At 44.3% G+C, this 17,669-nt stretch overlaps 1 protein-coding gene across 4 annotated transcripts in view; it reads left to right on the forward strand.

The window, feature by feature from the left end:
* Positions 1 to 17,669, forward strand: part of fbxl13 (F-box and leucine-rich repeat protein 13) — a 491,421-nt gene that overhangs the window by 214,376 nt on the left and 259,376 nt on the right. For all 4 annotated transcript variants that reach the window (XM_070897338.1, XM_070897339.1, XM_070897341.1 and 1 more), the window contains exon 10: positions 6,819 to 6,954. In XM_070897338.1, coding sequence (XP_070753439.1) covers positions 6,819 to 6,954 — 136 coding nt within the window. The remainder of the gene's footprint in view (positions 1 to 6,818; positions 6,955 to 17,669) is intronic.

Genomic DNA, 17,669 nt, shown 5'->3' on the forward strand with positions numbered 1-17,669 from the left:
TAAATGTAGTATCTCCAAATTTGCGGATGACACTAAGTTGGGTGACAGTGTGAGCTGCGAGGAGGATGCTATGAGGCTGCAGAGCGACTTGGATAGGTTAGGTGAGTGGGCAAATGCATGGCAGATGAAGTATAATGTGGATAAATGTGAGGTTATCCACTTTGGTGGTAAAAACAGAGAGACAGACTATTATCTGAATGGTGACAGATTAGGAAAAGGGGAGGTGCAACGAGACCTGGGTGTCATGGTACATCAGTCATTGAAGGTTGGCATGCAGGTACAGCAGGCGGTTAAGAAAGCAAATGGCATGTTGGCCTTCATAGCGAGGGGATTTGAGTACAGGGGCAGGGAGGTATTGCTACAATTGTACAGGGCCTTGGTGAGGCCACACCTGGAGTATTGTGTACAGTTTTGGTCTCCTAACCTGAGGAAGGACATTCTTGCTATTGAGGGAGTGCAGCGAAGGTTCACCAGACTGATTCCCGGGATGGCGGGACTGACCTATCAAGAAAGACTGGATCAACTGGGTTTGTATTCACTGGAGTTCAGAAGAATGATAGGGGACCTCATAGAAACGTTTAAAATTCTGACGGGGTTAAACAGGTTCGATGCAGGAAGAATGTTCCCAATGTTGGGGAAGTCCAGAACCAGGGGACACAGTCTAAGGATAAGGGGGAAGCCATTTAGGACCGAGATGAGGAGGAATTTCTTCACTCAGAGAGTGGTGAACCTGTGGAATTCTCTACCACAGAAAGTTGTTGAGGCCAATTCACTAAATATATTCAAAAAGGAGTTAGATGAAGTCCTTACTACCAAGGAATCAAGGGGTATGGTGAGAAAGCAGGAATGGGGTACTGAAGTTGCATGTTCAGCCATGAACTCATTGAATGGCGGTGCAGGCTAGAAGGGCCGAATGGCCTACTCCTGCACCTATTTTCTATGTTTCTGTGTTTCTAATAAGGTGGATGAATTAACTGTGCAAATAGATGTTAACAAATATGATGTGATTGGGATTACGGAGACGTGGCTCCAGGATGATCAGGGCTGGGAACTCAACATCCAGGGGTATTCAACATTCAGGAAGGATAGAATAAAAGGAAAAGGAGGTGGGGTAGCATTGCTGGTTAAAGAGGAGATTAATGCAATAGTTAGGAAAGACATTAGCTTGGATGATGTGGAATCTATATGGGTAGAGCTGCAGAACACCAAAGGGCAAAAAACGTTAGTGGGAGTTGTGTACAGACCTCCAAACAGTAGTAGTGATGTTGGGGAGGGCATCAAACAGGAAATTAGGGGTGCATGCAATAAAGGTGCAGCAGTTATAATGGGTGACTTTAATATGCACATAGATTGGGCTAGCCAAACTGGAAGCAATACGGTGGAGGAGGATTTCCTGGAGTGCATAAGGGATGGTTTTCTAGACCAATATGTCGAGGAACCAACTAGAGGGGAGGCCATCTTAGACTGGGTGTTGTGTAATGAGAGAGGACTAATTAGCAATCTCATTGTGCGAGGCCCCTTGGGGAAGAGTAACCATAATATGGTGGAATTCTGCATTAGGATGGAGAATGATACAGTTAATTCAGAGACCATGGTCCAGAACTTAAAGAAGGGTAACTTTGAAGGTATGAGGCGTGAATTGGCTAGGATTGATTGGCTAATGATACTTAAGGGGTTGACTGTGGATGGGCAATGGCAGACATTTAGAGACCGCATGGATGAATTACAACAATTGTACATTCCTGTCTGGCGTAAAAATAAAAAAGGGAAGGTGGCTCAACCGTGGCTATCTAGGGAAATCAGGGATAGTATTAAAGCCAAGGAAGTGGCATACAAATGGGCCAGAAATAGCAGCGAACCCGGAGACTGGGAGAAATTTAGAACTCAGCAGAGGAGGACAAAGGGTTTGATTAGGGCAGGGAAAATGGAGTACGAGAAGAAGCTTGCAGGGAACATTAAGGCGGATTGCAAAAGTTTCTATAGGTATGTAAAGAGAAAAAGGTTAGTAAAGACAAACGTAGGTCCCCTGCAGTCAGAATCAGGGGAAGTCATAACGGGGAACAAAGAAATGGCAGACCAATTGAACAAGTACTTTGGTTCAGTATTCACTAAGGAGGACACAAACAACCTTCCGGATATAAAAGGGGTCAGAGGGTCTAGTAGGGAGGAGGAATTGAGGGAAATCTTTATTAGTCGGGAAATTGTGTTGGGGAAATTGATGGGATTGAAGGCCGATAAATCCCCAGAGCCTAATGGACTGCATCCCAGAGTACTTAAGGAGGTGGCCTTGGAAATAGCGGATGCATTGACAGTCATTTTCCAACATTCCATTGACTCTGGATCAGTTCCTATCGAGTGGAGGGTAGCCAATGTAACCCCACTTTTTAAAAAAGGAGGGAGAGAGAAAACAGGGAATTATAGACCGGTCAGCCTGACCTCAGTAGTGGGTAAAGTGATGGAATCAATTATGAAGGATGTCATAGCAGCGCATTTGGAAAATGGTGACATGATAGGTCCAAGTCAGCATGGATTTGTGAAGGGGAAATCATGTTTGACAAATCTTCTGGAATTTTTTGAGGATGTTTCCAGTAAAGTGGACAAGGGAGAACCAGTTGATGTGGTATATTTGGACTTTCAGAAGGCTTTCGACAAGGTCCCACACAAGAGATTAATGTGCAAAGTTAAAGCACATGGGATTGGGGGTAGTGTGCTGACGTGGATTGAAAACTGGTTGTCAGACAGGAAGCAAAGAGTAGGAGTAAATGGGTACTTTTCAGAATGGCAGGCAGTGACTAGTGGGGTACCGCAAGATTCTGTGCTGGGGCCCCAGCTGTTTACATTGTACATTAATGATTTAGACGAGGGGATTAAATGTAGTATCTCCAAATTTGCGGATGACACTAAGTTGGGTGGCAGTGTGAGCTGCGAGGAGGATGCTATGAGGCTACAGAGTGACTTGGATAGGTTAGGTGAGTGGGCAAATGCATGGCAGATGAAATATAATGTGGATAAATGTGAGGTTATCCACTTTGGTGGTAAAAACAGAGAGACAGACTATTATCTGAATGGTGACAGATTAGGAAAAGGGAAGGTGCAACGAGACCTGGGTGTCATGGTACATCAGTCATTGAAGGTTGGCATGCAGGTACAGCGGGCGGTTAAGAAAGCAAATGGCATGTTGGCCTTCATAGCGAGGGGATTTGAGTACAGGGGCAGGGAGGTGTTGCTACAGTTGTACAGGGCCTTGGTGAGGCCACACCTGGAGTATTGTGTACAATTTTGGTCTCCTAACTTGAGAAAGGACATTTTTGCTATTGAGGGAGTGCAGCGAAGATTCACCAGACTGATTCCCGGGATGGTGGGACTGACCTATCAAGAAAGACTGGATCAACTGGGCTTGTATTCACTGGAGTTCAGAAGAATGAGAGGGGACCTCATAGAAACGTTTAAAATCCTGACGGATTTAGACAGGTTAGATGCAGGAAGAATGTTCCCAATGTTGGGGAAGTCCAGAACCAGGGGTCACAATCTAAGGATAAGGGGTAAGCCATTTAGGACCGAGATGAGGAGAGACTTCTTCACCCAGAGAGTGGTGAACCTGTGGAATTCTCTGCCACAGAAAGTGGTTGGGGCCAATTCACTAAATATATTCAAAAGGGAGTTAGATGAAGTCCTTACTACTCGGGGGATCAAGGGGTATGGCGAGAAAGCAGGAAGGGGGTACTGAGGTTTCATGTTCAGCCATGAACTCATTGAATGGCGGTGCAGGCTAGAAGGGCTGAATGGCCTGCTCCTACACCTATTTTCTATGTTTCTAAAGCATCTTCTTAAACCCTTCTTCCCTACCTCCTTCACCCTCATCTCCAACAACAAGTGCAAAGAGCTCATGGACTTCTTTGTCACAAAGATTGAGACCGTACAATCAGCTGCCTCTGCCGTTTCCCTCCCTTCTTCTAGCTCACCGGACCAAACTTCTCCCAAGATTCCCTTCTGCCCCAGCCTGAACTTGCTTCTTTCTCTAGTTTCTCTCCTATATCCCATCATGCCCTCTCCGAGCTCAGCGTGTCCACGAGATCCATCTCCTGCTCCCTTGAGCCTATTCCCATCAAACTACTCACCACCCAACTTTCCTTCTGGCCCCCATGTCAGCTGATATTGTTAACGATTACCTCTCCTCAGGTACTGTTCCCCTCCCCTTCAAATCTGCCGTCATCATACCTCTCCTCAAAGATCCCACCCTTGACCCCTCTGTCCTTGCAAACTACTGTTCCATCTCCAACCTCCCTTTCCTTTCCAAAGTCCCTGAACGTCCTCCTGTGTCCCAAATCCATGCCCATCTTTTCCGCAATTCCATGTTTGAATCCCTCCAATCGGGTTTCTGCCCCTGCCACAATACTGAAAACGGCCCTCATCAAATTCGCATATTACATCCTATGTGACTGTAAACTATCCCTCCTCTTCCTTCTTGACCTGTTTGCAGCCTTTAACACGGTTGACCACGTCATCCTCCTCCAAAGCCTCACCTCCAATGTCCAGCTAGCTGGGTCTGCCCTTGCCTGGTTCCATTCTTATCTAATACAAAAGCAAAAGACTGTGGATGCTGAAATCTGAAATAAAAACAGAAAATGCTGGAAATCTCAGCAAGTCAGGCAGCATCTGTCTCAAGGGTCACAGACCCGAAACATTAACTCCATTCTTATCTATACTGTTATAGCCAGAGAATCACCTGCAATGGCTACTCTTCGTGCTCCTGCACCGTTGCCTCTGGAGTCCGCCAAGGATCTATCCTTGGCCCCTTTGTTTTTCTCATCTACACGCTGCCACTCGGTGACATCACCCGAAAACACGTCAGTTCCTGATGTTCCCCAATGACACCCAGCTCTACCTCACCATCACCTCTCTCGACCCCTCCACTGTCTCGAACTAATTGTCCCACATCCAGTACTGGATGAACAAAAATTTCCTCCAACCATTGTCTTCGATCCCCACCACAAATTGCATTCCCTAGTCACCGACTCCATCCCTCTCCCTGGCAACTGTCTGAAGCTGAACCAGACATTCGCAACCTTGGCGTTGCGTTTGACACCAAGAGGAGCTTCCCACCACATATCTGCTCCATCACCAAGACCGTCTAATTCCACCTCCATAACGTCGTCTGATTCCGCGCCTGCCTCAGCTCATCTGCTGTTGAAATCCTCATCAATGCCTTTGTTTACCTCTATTGACTATTCCAATGCCTCCCATCTTCCACCATACATAAACTTCAGCTCATCCAAAACTCTGCTGCCCATATCCTAACTCTCACCAAATCCCTTTCACCCTTTGGCCCTGTACTCACTGACCTAGATTGGCTCATGGTCCTACAATATCTCAATTTTAAAATTCTCATCCTTGTTTTCAAATCCGTCCATGGCCTCGCCTCGCCTACCTCTGTAGCCTCCTCTTACAAGCCTTCGAGATCTCTGTGCTTCAATTCTGGCCTCTTGCGCATTGCCAATTTTAATCGCTCCACCATTGATGACCGCAGTTGCTGTCTGACCTGCTGAGTATTTCCAGCATTTTCTGTTTTTATTTCAGATTTCTAGCATCTGCAGTATTTTGGTTTTGTGTTAATATCTCCTTATGTGGCTCAGTGTCAAATTTTGTATCATAACACTCTTATAAGAACATAAGAACATAAGAACATAAGAAGTGGCTTGGGATATTTCACTACATTAAAGGTGCTATATAAATCCAAGTTGTTGTTATATCTGCTCTCCGCAAGTAAGCCTCCATGCTGGGAGCGCAAAGTCAGAAATTGAGCCCAATGGAGTATTTTCTTTTGCCCTGTGTTTTGTTATTTCATTGAATGAAGCTGATGCCTTCTGGTCTATATGTCTCATTACCACTGTGTAACACATTGCTTTACTTACTGAGGTAGCTATCAAAAATATGATAATTAAGTATGCCAAACAAATTGGTAGATGATTGTCAGTAAGGTGATGGCTATTTAGTGGTAGGAAAATGAAAATGTTGGTGTTATAGTGTCTACTTTGAGCACTCTTAGGTCAGGTGGTAAAGGTTAGATGCAGAGTAAAGCTCCCTTTAGTCTACTTCAACAGTATGCCTTAACCTCAACCTTACCGCACCACTGTGAATTTTTCTATTTCCTGTGCCAGTTATCCTTATGACCTATTTCAGTGAGGCAAAAAGTTTACTGCCAGTTCGGTCAGCATTGTGCAAACTCAGTTGGAACTTCGTGGCGACAACCCATATTCACTTGACAAAGGATTTTTACAGCGAGCAGGGAGAAACATTTTAATTTTGTTAGTTCATGCTAGACTTCAACCCATATTCTATAGGCGAAAGAACCAGTGGGAATAATTTTGACTTTCTGTGATAGTGTAAAATGGGTGATAACGAATCGGCAGCCAGTTTTAAGTCTCCCGACTTTTATTTCCATTGAATTCAATTGGTGGCCGATTCGTAATCACCCATTTCAGCTGTTCAGGTAGATGTTAAAGATCCCATACCACCATTCAAAGAAGAACAAGGAGTTCTTGCAATCTCCTGCTCAAGACTCCTTTTTCAACTGATACATCACCTAAAAACAGATTAACAGGTTATTAATTTCATTACCTGGTGCAGAATGACCACTACATTTGCCTACATAATAACAGTCATTGTATTTCAAAAATTAAAGTAATTAATTGTGTAAAGCCCTTTGACGTGCTTTGATATGAAAGACCCTCTATAGATTGTTATAGTATAAAAATTTGATTATCTTTATGTCTACAAGACATTTTATTGTGTCTTCATTCTGAAATCTTTCATTTCAGATGAACTTTTACCCACTAAGAAAATGGATTGAAGACAATAACATAGCATATATTCTGCGAAACTACCGTCCTTCTGTCATCCATCTGAACCTTCGTGGATGCAGCAACATTAGTTGGGCAACCTTCAAAGGCATTAGTGAGTACATTTGCCAGTTTTCATCTCTGCACATTCATTTTTGTTCATGCTTGAAGAAGAAGTGCCTTCTGTTTAAAGAAAGACCTGCATTTTTATAACACTTTTCACAACCTCAGAATGTCCCAAAATGTTTTATAGCCAATGAAGTACTTTTTGAAGTGTAGTCACTGTTATAATGTAGGAAGCGCAGCAACCAATTTGCACACAGCAAGGTCCCACAAACAGCAATGTGATAATGACCAGATAATCTGTTTTAGTGATGATGGTTGAGGGATAAATATTGGCCAGGGAAAACTCCCCTGCTCTACTTTGAAATAGTTCCATGGGATTTTTCACGTCCAACTGAAAGGGCAGATAGGACCTCGGTATAATATAAAAGACAGCATCATTCCCTCAGTACTGCACTGGAGTGTCAGCCTGGATTTTTTGCCCAAGTCTCCAGATTGGGGCTTGAACCCACAACCTTCTGACTCAGAGGCAAGAGTGCTATCAACTGAGCCACAGCTAACACCCTTTAACTTCAAATTTATCATCAATAGCAATTAATCAAACACGTTTAGACATTGTGGCTCAGATTTTCATCTTCAATGCCTGGACTGAACAGCTTCCCTTGCCGGAAGCGCCTATCAAATATTCACAGCAAGATGCCTATAATTTTCTGACCCATAATTTTGCCTGAATTTGTGATGAGCATTCATAACAGGTGAATGCATCCAAGTGCTGAAAATAAAAATGAGACATGATTGTAGGACTTCAGATACAAAGTATTTCCTCCATGATTGCAAAGAAGTGGGAGAATCAGTTCTGGAAGTTTAGTTAAAGGTGCAAACTTGTGCTTAGATTTTCAACTCAAATCATGCCCATCATAACTCAAGTGAAAGGTGTCAAGAAATTCTTCTGAAGACACTTTGCTGGCTTCCTGCTGCCCTCTGACATTTTCCACTGATTCCATGTCAGTTGTATAATGTGTCTACCTAATTAGGGGCAGCCATATTATAATGAGGCACAAAATTAAAGAGTTGGAAAGCTGATGCAATTGGATCGCAAGGCAATCAATTGCATAGTTGTATAATGCGTTGACCCAAATATAATATGGTAGCCATATTATAGCTAGGCACAAATGATGGGAAATACGTCATATGAAGATGGCAACTCCAGGTCAATCATAATTGCACCCCACTCCCCTTCTGGATCTACCTGTGGTCTATTGCTGCCGACGTATTGGCCCGAATTGCAATCCCCTTTGTTGGCAAGCTGCCAGGGGATGCCTAGTTGGTATCTGCAGCTCATGTCAGTCTCGTGTAAATGAGGCCCAAGGCCCAATATCAGGTTGGCCTAGGGCCTACACATTCTGGCTCTGGAACCGTTCCCTAAGCCCAGTTCACACCGACAGAGGTCATTGTTCTCAAGATTACTTCTAGTACACACAGTTAAGGAGAGGAAGGACGGAGGCATCAATGCGTGGTTTAAGAAATTATGCAGAAGGGAGGGTTTTAGATTTCTGGAGCATTGGGGCAAATTCTGGGAAAGGCAGACGGTTCACCTGAACAGAAATAGCACTATTAGATAGGGGAGGAGGATTTAAACCCGTAGAGAATAATTTTCATCTTCACCGCTTGTGGGGTAAACTGGCAGATTGGAAATTAAAATCGGGCGGGTTCTATAACAAGTGGGAAATCCGCTCTGCCAGTTTACAGCCCAAGCAACAAAGGTGAATTCCCTCCCTAAATCTCTCTGCCTCTCCACTTCTCTTTCAATTTAATACGATCATGGCTGATCCGATCATGGACTCAGGTCCATTTCCCTGCCCGCTCCCCATAACCCCTTATTCCCTTATTGGTTAAGAAACTGTCTATCTCTGTCTTAACTTTATTCAATGCCCCAGCTTCCACAGCTCTCTGAGGCAGCTAATTCCACAGATTTACAACCCTCTGAGAGAAGAAATTTCTCCTCATCTCAGTTTTAAATGGGCGGCCCCTTATTCTGAGACTATGTACCCTAGTTTTAGTTTCCCCTATGAGTGGAAATATCCTCTCTGCATCCACTTTGTCAAGTCCCCTCATTATCCTATATGTTTCGATAAAATCACCTCTCATGCTTCTGAACTCCAATGAGTACAGGCCCAGCCTACTCAATCTATCTTCATAAGTGAACCCCCTCATCTCCAGAATCTACCTGGTGAACCTTCTCTGAACAGCCTCCAATGCAAATATATCCTTCCTTAAATACGGAGACCAAAACTGTACGCAGTATTCCAGGTGTGGCCTCACCAATACCCTGTACAGTTGGAGCAGGACTTCTCTACTTTTATACTCTATCCCCCTTTGCAATAAAGGGCAAAATTCCATTTGCCTTCCTGATTACTTGCTATAACTCCATCCTCACTTTTTGTGTTTCATGCACATGGACCCCCAGGTCCCTCTGTATTGCAACATTTAGCAATTTTTCTCCATTTAAATTATAATTTGCTTTTCTATTTTTTCCACCAAAGTGGATAACCTCGCATGTTCCCACATTATACGCCATCTGCCAAATTTTTGCCCACTCACTTGGCATGTCTATATCCCTATGCAGATTTTTTGTGTCCTCTTCACAATTTGCTTTCCTACCCATCTTTGTATCATCAGAAAACTTGGCAACATTACACTCGGTCCCTTCATCCAAGTCATTAATATAGATTTTAATTGTTGAGGCTGCAGCACCGATCCCTGCGGCACCCCACTAGTTACTGTTTGCCAACCGGAAAATGACCCATTTATCCTGACTCTCTGTTTTCTGTTAGCCAATCCTCTATCCATGCTAATATATTACACCCAACCCCGTGAACGTTTATCTTGTGGCACCTTATCCAAATGCCTTCTGGAAATCCAAATACACCACAACCACTGGTTCCTCTTTATCCATCCTGTTCGTTACATCCTCAAAGAATTCCAACAAATTTGTCAAACATGACTTCACCTTCATATATCCACGCTGACTCTGCCTGACTGAATTATGCTTTTCCAAATGTCCTGCCACCGCTTCTTTAATAATGGACTCCAACATTTTCCCAACCACAGATGTTAGGCTAACTGGATTATAGTTTCCCACTTTTTGTCTACCTCCTTTTTTAAATAGGGGCGTTACATTTGCGATTTTCAAATCTGCTGGGACTGTTATGTATGCAATAAAGGTTGAAACTGAGTACAATTTAACTAAGCAAGATACAACCTTGGCTCTGCTTTATTTAGGCCAAAGTGCCTGACTCTCAAACTGGCTGGCCTTTTATACCTGAGCAGCACCATGTGCGTGCTGCTCAGTGGCCTCCAACAATGACGCCATCTGGTGGCTACAAACAGAATGTACATACATGACAATAGCCCCTCTGAGATCGTATCACAGTCTTTCACAGGTTGAGACGGTCCAGTGCTTTGCGCTCCCGGATTGACCGTCTCAGTTCGATTCCAATCTTGCGTGAGTGTGCAGGGTCTGATGTGGCTGATGGCTGGATGACTGACTTGTTGGGGGTGGCAGTGGCCATGTCAGGAATTGCAAGTCCATTTTTATTGAACAGGTCTGTGATGGAAATTCCCGATTCACTGATGACCCTTGAGTGCTCTGAAGACTGAAGGTTGGTTGGTTGTCGACGGATTCTTCGTCCGACTGTTCTGGCTCATCTGTGTGCCTCAGCTTTGTCTGATCCATGTATTTCCTGCAAGTTTGCCCATTCTTGAGCTTAATAATGAATATTCTGTTGCCCTCCTTGGCCATGACCGTACTAGCGATCCATTTGGGACCCTGACCATAGTTCAACACATATACAGGATCATTTGCAGAAATCTCGCGTGACACAGTTGCGCGATTGTGATACCCTTGTTGACTTTGTATTCTGTATTCAACATGACTATTTAAATCCGGGTGTACCAGAGATAGCTTGGTCTTAAGACCTCTTTTCATCATTGGTTCAGCAGGCGAGACCCCTGTGAGTGTGTGGGGTCTTGTCCTGTAACTCAGCAGTATGCAGGACAAGAGGGTCTGCAGTGACCCTTGGGTTACTCTCCTCATGCTTTGCTTGATAATTTGTACTGCACGTTCAGCTTGCCCATTGGACACAGGCTTGAACATTGCTGACCTTACATATTTTATGCCATTAAGTTTCACAAACTCCTGAAACTCCTGACTAGTGAAGCATGACCCATTTTCGCTCACCACGATGTCAGACAGACCAAGTGTCGCAAACATGACATTGAGATTCTCTATGTTTGCCGTGGACGTGCTGGATGACATGATTATGCATTCTATCCACTTCGAATAAGCATCCACCACCATTAAAAATATCTTGCCCAGGAAGGGACCTGCAAAATCTACATGGATCCTGGACCAAGTTTTGGACGGCCACGACCACAGACTCAGCGGCGATTCCGCTGGTGCTTTGCTGAGCTGCATGCAAGTGTTGCACTGTTGCACGCATGCTTCCAGCTCAGAATCAATTCCTGGCCACCATGGGACCTAGCAATGCCTACATCATCACTATACCAGGATGTATGCTGTGTAACTCATGCACGAACTTCTCTCTCCCTTTCTTGGGCATTATAATGCTATTGCCCCACAATATGCAATCTGCTTGAATAGACAGTTCGTCCTTGCGACGAATGTACGGTTTGGCCTCCTCGCACATTTGCTTAGATATTGCAGACCAATCCCCTTTGAGGATGCAATTCTTTACCACCGATAAAATCGGGTCCTGGCTGATCCAGGTCTTAATTTGTTGAGCCGTGACAGGGTTTCCTTCACTCTCAAAAGCATCCATGATTAACATTAGATCCGCCGGTTGTGGCGTTTCCACCTCTGGTGTGGGCAACGTCAACCAGCTCAAAGCATCAGCACAATTCTCTCTGCGAGGTCTGTGGCGAATGGCATAATCATAGGCAGATAATGTCAGCGCCCATCTTTGGATGCGGGATGAAGCATTGGTATTGATATCTTTGCTCTCGGAAAACAATGAAATGAGCGGCTTGTGATCAGTCTTTAATTCGAACCTCAGACCGAACAGGTATTGATGCATCTTTTTAGCTAAAGCTTCTTTTTCTACTATGCTGTAGGCTATTTCTGTTTAGACAAACTTTTGGATGCATACACGACAGGTTGATGTTTCCCCGACTCATTGGCTTGTTGGAGTATGCAACCAATTCCATATGACGATGCGTCACAGGCCAAAACTAAACGTTTACATGGGTCATAATGTATCAGCAGCTTGTTCGAGCAAAGCAGATTGGTGGCTTTCTCGAAAGCTCTGTCTTGCGATGTGCCCCACTCCCAGTTGTCGCCTTTTCTCAATAGCATGTGCAGTGGTACCAGTAAGGTGCTCAATTTAGGTCGGAAGTTACCAAAGTAGTTGAGTAGACCCAGGAATGAACGCAGTTCCGTCACATTCTGTGGCTTGGGTGCATTCTTGATGGCTTTGGGTTTCACATCAGTAGGTCTGATGGCATCAGCAGCAATTTTCCTCCCGAGGAATTCGACCTCCGGTGCCATGAAGACGCACTTCGAGCATTTCAGTCTGAGTCCCACTCTATCGAAACGAAGTAGAACCTCTTCCAGGTTGTTCAGATGTTCTGTGGCGTCACGACCGGTGATCAAGATGTCATCTTGGAACACGACGGTTCTGGGAACGGACTTCAGTAGACTTTGCATATTCCTCTGGAATATTGTTGCAGCCGAGCGAATTCCGAAAGGGCACCTGTGGTAAATAAACAGTCCTTTGTGTGTGTTAATGCTCGTAAGTCTCTTCGACATCTCAACCAACTCCTGCGTCATATAGGCTGACGTCAAGTCCAGTTTTGTGAACGACTTCCCTCCGGCTAGCGTCGCAAACAAGTCATCAGCCTTCGGTAATGCGTACTGATCTTGTTTCGAAACCCAGTTGATCGTAGCTTTGTAGTCTCCACAGATTCTGACTGTGCCATCACTTTTCAGCACAGGAGCAATGGGGCTGGCCCATTCATTAAATTCGACTGGTGATATGATCCCTTCATGCTGGAGTCTGTCCAGTTCATATTCGACCTTCTGTCTCATCATATACGGCACTGCCCGAGCAATCTTGTTGTGCGAGGCTCCTTGGGGAAGAGTGACCATAATATGGTAGACTTCTTCATTGAGATGGAAAGTGACACAGTTAATTCAGAGATTAGAATCCTGAACTTAAAGACGGTATGAGATGTGAATTGGCTAGGATAGACTGGCGAATGATACTTAAAGGGTTGATGGTGGATAGACATTTAAAGATCACATGGATGAACTTCAACAATTGTACAGTCCTGTCTGGCGTAAAAATAAAATGGGGAAGGTGGCTCAACCGTGGCGTACAAGGGAAATTAGGGATAGTGTTAAATCCAAGGAAGAGGCATATAAATTGGCCAAAAAAAGCAGCAAACCTGAGGACTTGGAGAAATTTAGAATTCAGCAGAGGAGGACAAAGGGTTTAATTAGGAGGGGGAAAATAGAATATGAGAGTAAACTTGCAGGGAACATAAAAACTGACTGTAAAAGCTTCTGCAGATACGTGAAGAGAAAAAGATTAGTGAAGACAAATGTGGGTCCTTTATAGTCAGAATCAGGCAAATTTATATTGGGGAACAAAGAAATGGCAGACCAATTGAACAAATACTTTGGTTCTGTCTTCACTAAGGAAGACACAAATAACCTTCCGGAAATACTAGGGGACAGAGGGTCTAGCGAGAAGGAGGAACTAAAGGAAATCCTTATTAGTCAGCAAATTGTGTTAGTAAAATTGATGGGATTGAAGGCCGATAAATCCCCAGGGCCTGCTAGTCTGCATTGGTGGATATTTTCCAATATTCTGTAGACTCTGGATCAGTTCCTATGGACTGGAGGGTAGCTAATGTAACCCCACTTTTAAAAAAAGGAGGGAGAGAGAAAACAGGGAATTATAGACCGGTCAGCATGACATCGGTGATGGGGAAAATGTTGGAATCAATTATTAAAGATGTAATAGCAGCACATTTGGAGAGCAGTGACAGGATCAGTCCAAGTCAGCATGGATTTATGAAAGGGAAATCATGCTTTACAAATCTTCTAGAATTTTTTGAGGATGTAACTAGTAGAGTGGATAAGGGAGAACCAGTGGATCTGGTGTATTTAGACTTTCAAAAGGCTTTTGACAAGGTCCCATACAAGAGATTAGTGTGCAAAATTAAAGCACATGGTATTGAGGGTAATGTACTGACATGCATAGAAAACTGGTTGGCAGACAGGAAGCAAAGAATAGGAATAAACAGGTCCTTTTCAGAATGACAGGCAGTGATTACTGGGGTACCGCAAGGTTCAGTGCTGGGACCCCAGCTATTTACAATATACATTAATGATTTAGTCGAAGGAATTGAATATAATATCTCCAAGTTTGCAGATGACACTAAGCTGGGTGACAGTGTGAGCTGTGAGGAGGATGCTAAGAGGCTGCAGGGTGACTTGGACAGGTTAGGTGAGTGGGCAAACACATGGCAGATGCGGTATAATGTAGATAAATGTGAGGTTATCCACTTTGGTGGTAAAAACAGGAAGGCAGATTATTATCTGAATGGTGACAGGTTAGTAAAACGGGAGGTGCAACGAGACCTGGGTATCATGGTACATCAGTCATTGAAAGTTGGCATACACATACAGCAGGCGGTGAAGAAAGCAAATGGCACATTGGCCTTCATAGCGCGAGGATTTGAGTATAGGAGCAAGGAGGTCTTACTACAGTTGTACAGGGCCTTGGTGAGGCCACATCTTGAATATTGTGTACAGTTTTGGTCTCCTATTCTGAGCAAGGATATTCTTGCTATTGAGGGAGTGCAGCGAAGGTTCACCAGACTGATTCCCGGGATGACAGGATTGACATATGAAGAAAGACTGGATCGACTAGGCTTATATTCAAAGGAATTTAGAAGAATGAGAGGGGATCTCATAGAAACATATAAAATTCTGACGGGATTGGATAGGCTAAATGCAGGAAGAATGTTCCTGATGTTGGGGAAGTCCAGAACTAGGGGTCACAGTCTAAGGATAAGGGGTAAGTCATTTGGGACTGAGATGAGGAGAAACTTCTTCACTCAGAGAGTTGTGAGCATGTGGAATTCTCTACCACAGAAAGTTGTTGAGGCCAGTTCGTTAGATATATTCAAAAGGGAGTTAGATGTGGCCCTTACAGCTGAAGGGATCAAGGGGTATGGAGAGAAAGCAGGAATGGGGTACTGAAGTGCATGATCAGCCATGATCATATTGAATGGTGGTGCAGGCTTGAAGGGCCGAATGGCCTACTCCTGCATCTATATTCTATGTTTCTATGTTTCTATGTTTATGATGGACAGGTCTTGCATCTGAGTCCACGTGGATCTGCACCTTGGCTCCCATGAAGTTGCCAATACCTGGTTCGAACAGCGAGGGGAACTTGGGCACATGTATCTTCCTGCGATGACAATGCCTTTATGGTGTTCCAGTCGCATCTGATTTTATCCAACCACCTCCTGCCGAGCAGCGTTGGGCCATTGCCTGGAACAATCCACAGCACCGTTACATGACACGTTAATTTGTGCACTGCCAATCACCTTTGTCAGTTCTTTGGTGTATGTGCGCAGCTTGGCATTAACAGGGCTCAGCCTAGGTCTCACAGTCTTAGTATCCCGCAGCTTATTAAATGCCCTCTCGTTCATGATCGATTGACTCGCCCCCGTGTCCAGTTCCATCGATACCGGTATCCTGTTAAACTTCATGTTAATCAAAATTGGTTTACTCTTGGTTATGAAGGAGTGCAGTCCATACACGTCCTCCTCTGGTATCTCGGATTGCGTATCCGGATCTGTGCTAGTCCGACTCTCATCCTCCACGTGGTGTGTCGCAGTTCGCTAGTTCATCTGCGGACACTTGCGCTGGAGATGCCCCACTCTCAGACAGCCTTTGCAACTATATTGCTTAAATCGGCACTGCTGGTGCCGATGATTTCTTTCACAACGCCAACACGGAGAACTCGGATACATTCCCGTTGGCGGACTTTGGGCAGCCACAGGTTTCGCGAACGCAGCCGGATAGGCCCTGCCATGTGCCGCTCTGCCGAACGCCGAATCAATCGCATTTACAGTACTTGCCGAGGTTCGGTTCTTCACCGCTATTTGCTTTAGACTCCTGTCCGTCGTCATACATGGTTGAGCGATATGGATGGCCCTTTTTAAATCCCAACTCCTCCACCACCAGAACTTTGCACAAGATCACCTCGTGGTTGATACCGATAACAAAGAAGTCCCGCAGCATGTCTGCCAACACCGTCCCAAACTTGCATGGTCCCGCTAGACATCTCAGGTCGGCAACAAATTCCGCCGCACTCTGGCCCTCCAATCGAATGTGTGTATAAAACCTGTATCTTGAGATGATGATGCCGTCGTCTGGCTTGAGGTGCTCCCCTACCAATGTACACAACTCCTCATACGTTTTCTCTGTTGGATCACTAGGCACGAATAGATTCTTTATCAGACCGTAGATCTTTGAACCACACACCATGAGGAACTGCATCGCCGGCCCCCTTCATTTTGGCCACGAAGTATTGGCTCACAAAGTCTGCCCAATCTTCTCCCTCCATGAATCGCTCTAAAAATCCAATTGTGCTCATTTTGCAAACAAAGGTTCTTTTATTCTCGTCGCCAAATGTTATGTGTGCAATAAAGGTTCAAACTGAGTATTGTTTAACTAAGCAAGGTACAACCTTGGCTCTGTTTTATTTAGGCCCAAAATGCCTGACTCTCAAAATGGCTGGCCTTTTATACCTGAGCAGCACCATGTGGCCTCCAAAAATGATGCCATCTGGTGGCTACAAACAGAATGTACATACAGGAACCTCCCCAGAATCTAGGGAATTTTCTTAAATTACAACCAATGTATCCACTATCCCTGCCGCTACTTCTCTTAAGACCCTAGGATGCAAGCCATCAGGTCCAGGGGATTTATCCACCTTTAGTCCCATTATCTAACTGAGTACCACCTCCTTGGTGATTGTGATTGTGTTAAGTTCCTCTCCCCCTGTAGCTCCTTGACTATCCACTTTTGGGATATTTTTAGTGTCCTCTACCGTAAAGACTGATACAAAATATTTGTTCAGAGTTTCTACCATCTCCATCATTAATTCCCCAGTCTCGTCCTCTAAGGGACCAACATTTACTTTAGCCACTCTTTTTTCCTTTTTATATACCTGTGGAAACTCTTGCTATCTGTTTTTATATTTCGTGCTAGTTTACTTTCATAATCTATCTTCCCTTTCTTATCATTTTTTTAGTAATTCTTTGCTAGCTTTTAAAAGCTTCCCAATCTTCTGTCCTCTCACTAGTTTTGGCCACTTTGTATGCCCTTGTTTTTAATTGGATACCATCATTTATTTCTTTAGTTAGCCACGGATGGCTATGTTTTCTTTTACACCCTTTCCTCCTCACTGGAATATATTTTTCTTGAGAGTTATGAAACATCTCCTTAAATGTACGCCACTGTTCATCAACCGACCTACACTTTAATCTCTTTTCCCATTCTGCTTTAGCCAACTCTGTCCTCATACCTTTGTAGTCTCCTTTATTTAATCTTAGCAAACTGGTTTGAGATCCAACTTTCTCGCCCTCCATCTGAATTTGAAATTCAACCATGCTATGATCACTCATTCCAAGGGGATCCTTTACTAGGAGATTGTTTATTAATCC

Source organism: Pristiophorus japonicus, chromosome 13 (genome assembly GCF_044704955.1).
Source record: "Pristiophorus japonicus isolate sPriJap1 chromosome 13, sPriJap1.hap1, whole genome shotgun sequence".
Lineage (NCBI taxonomy): Eukaryota > Metazoa > Chordata > Chondrichthyes > Pristiophoridae > Pristiophorus > Pristiophorus japonicus.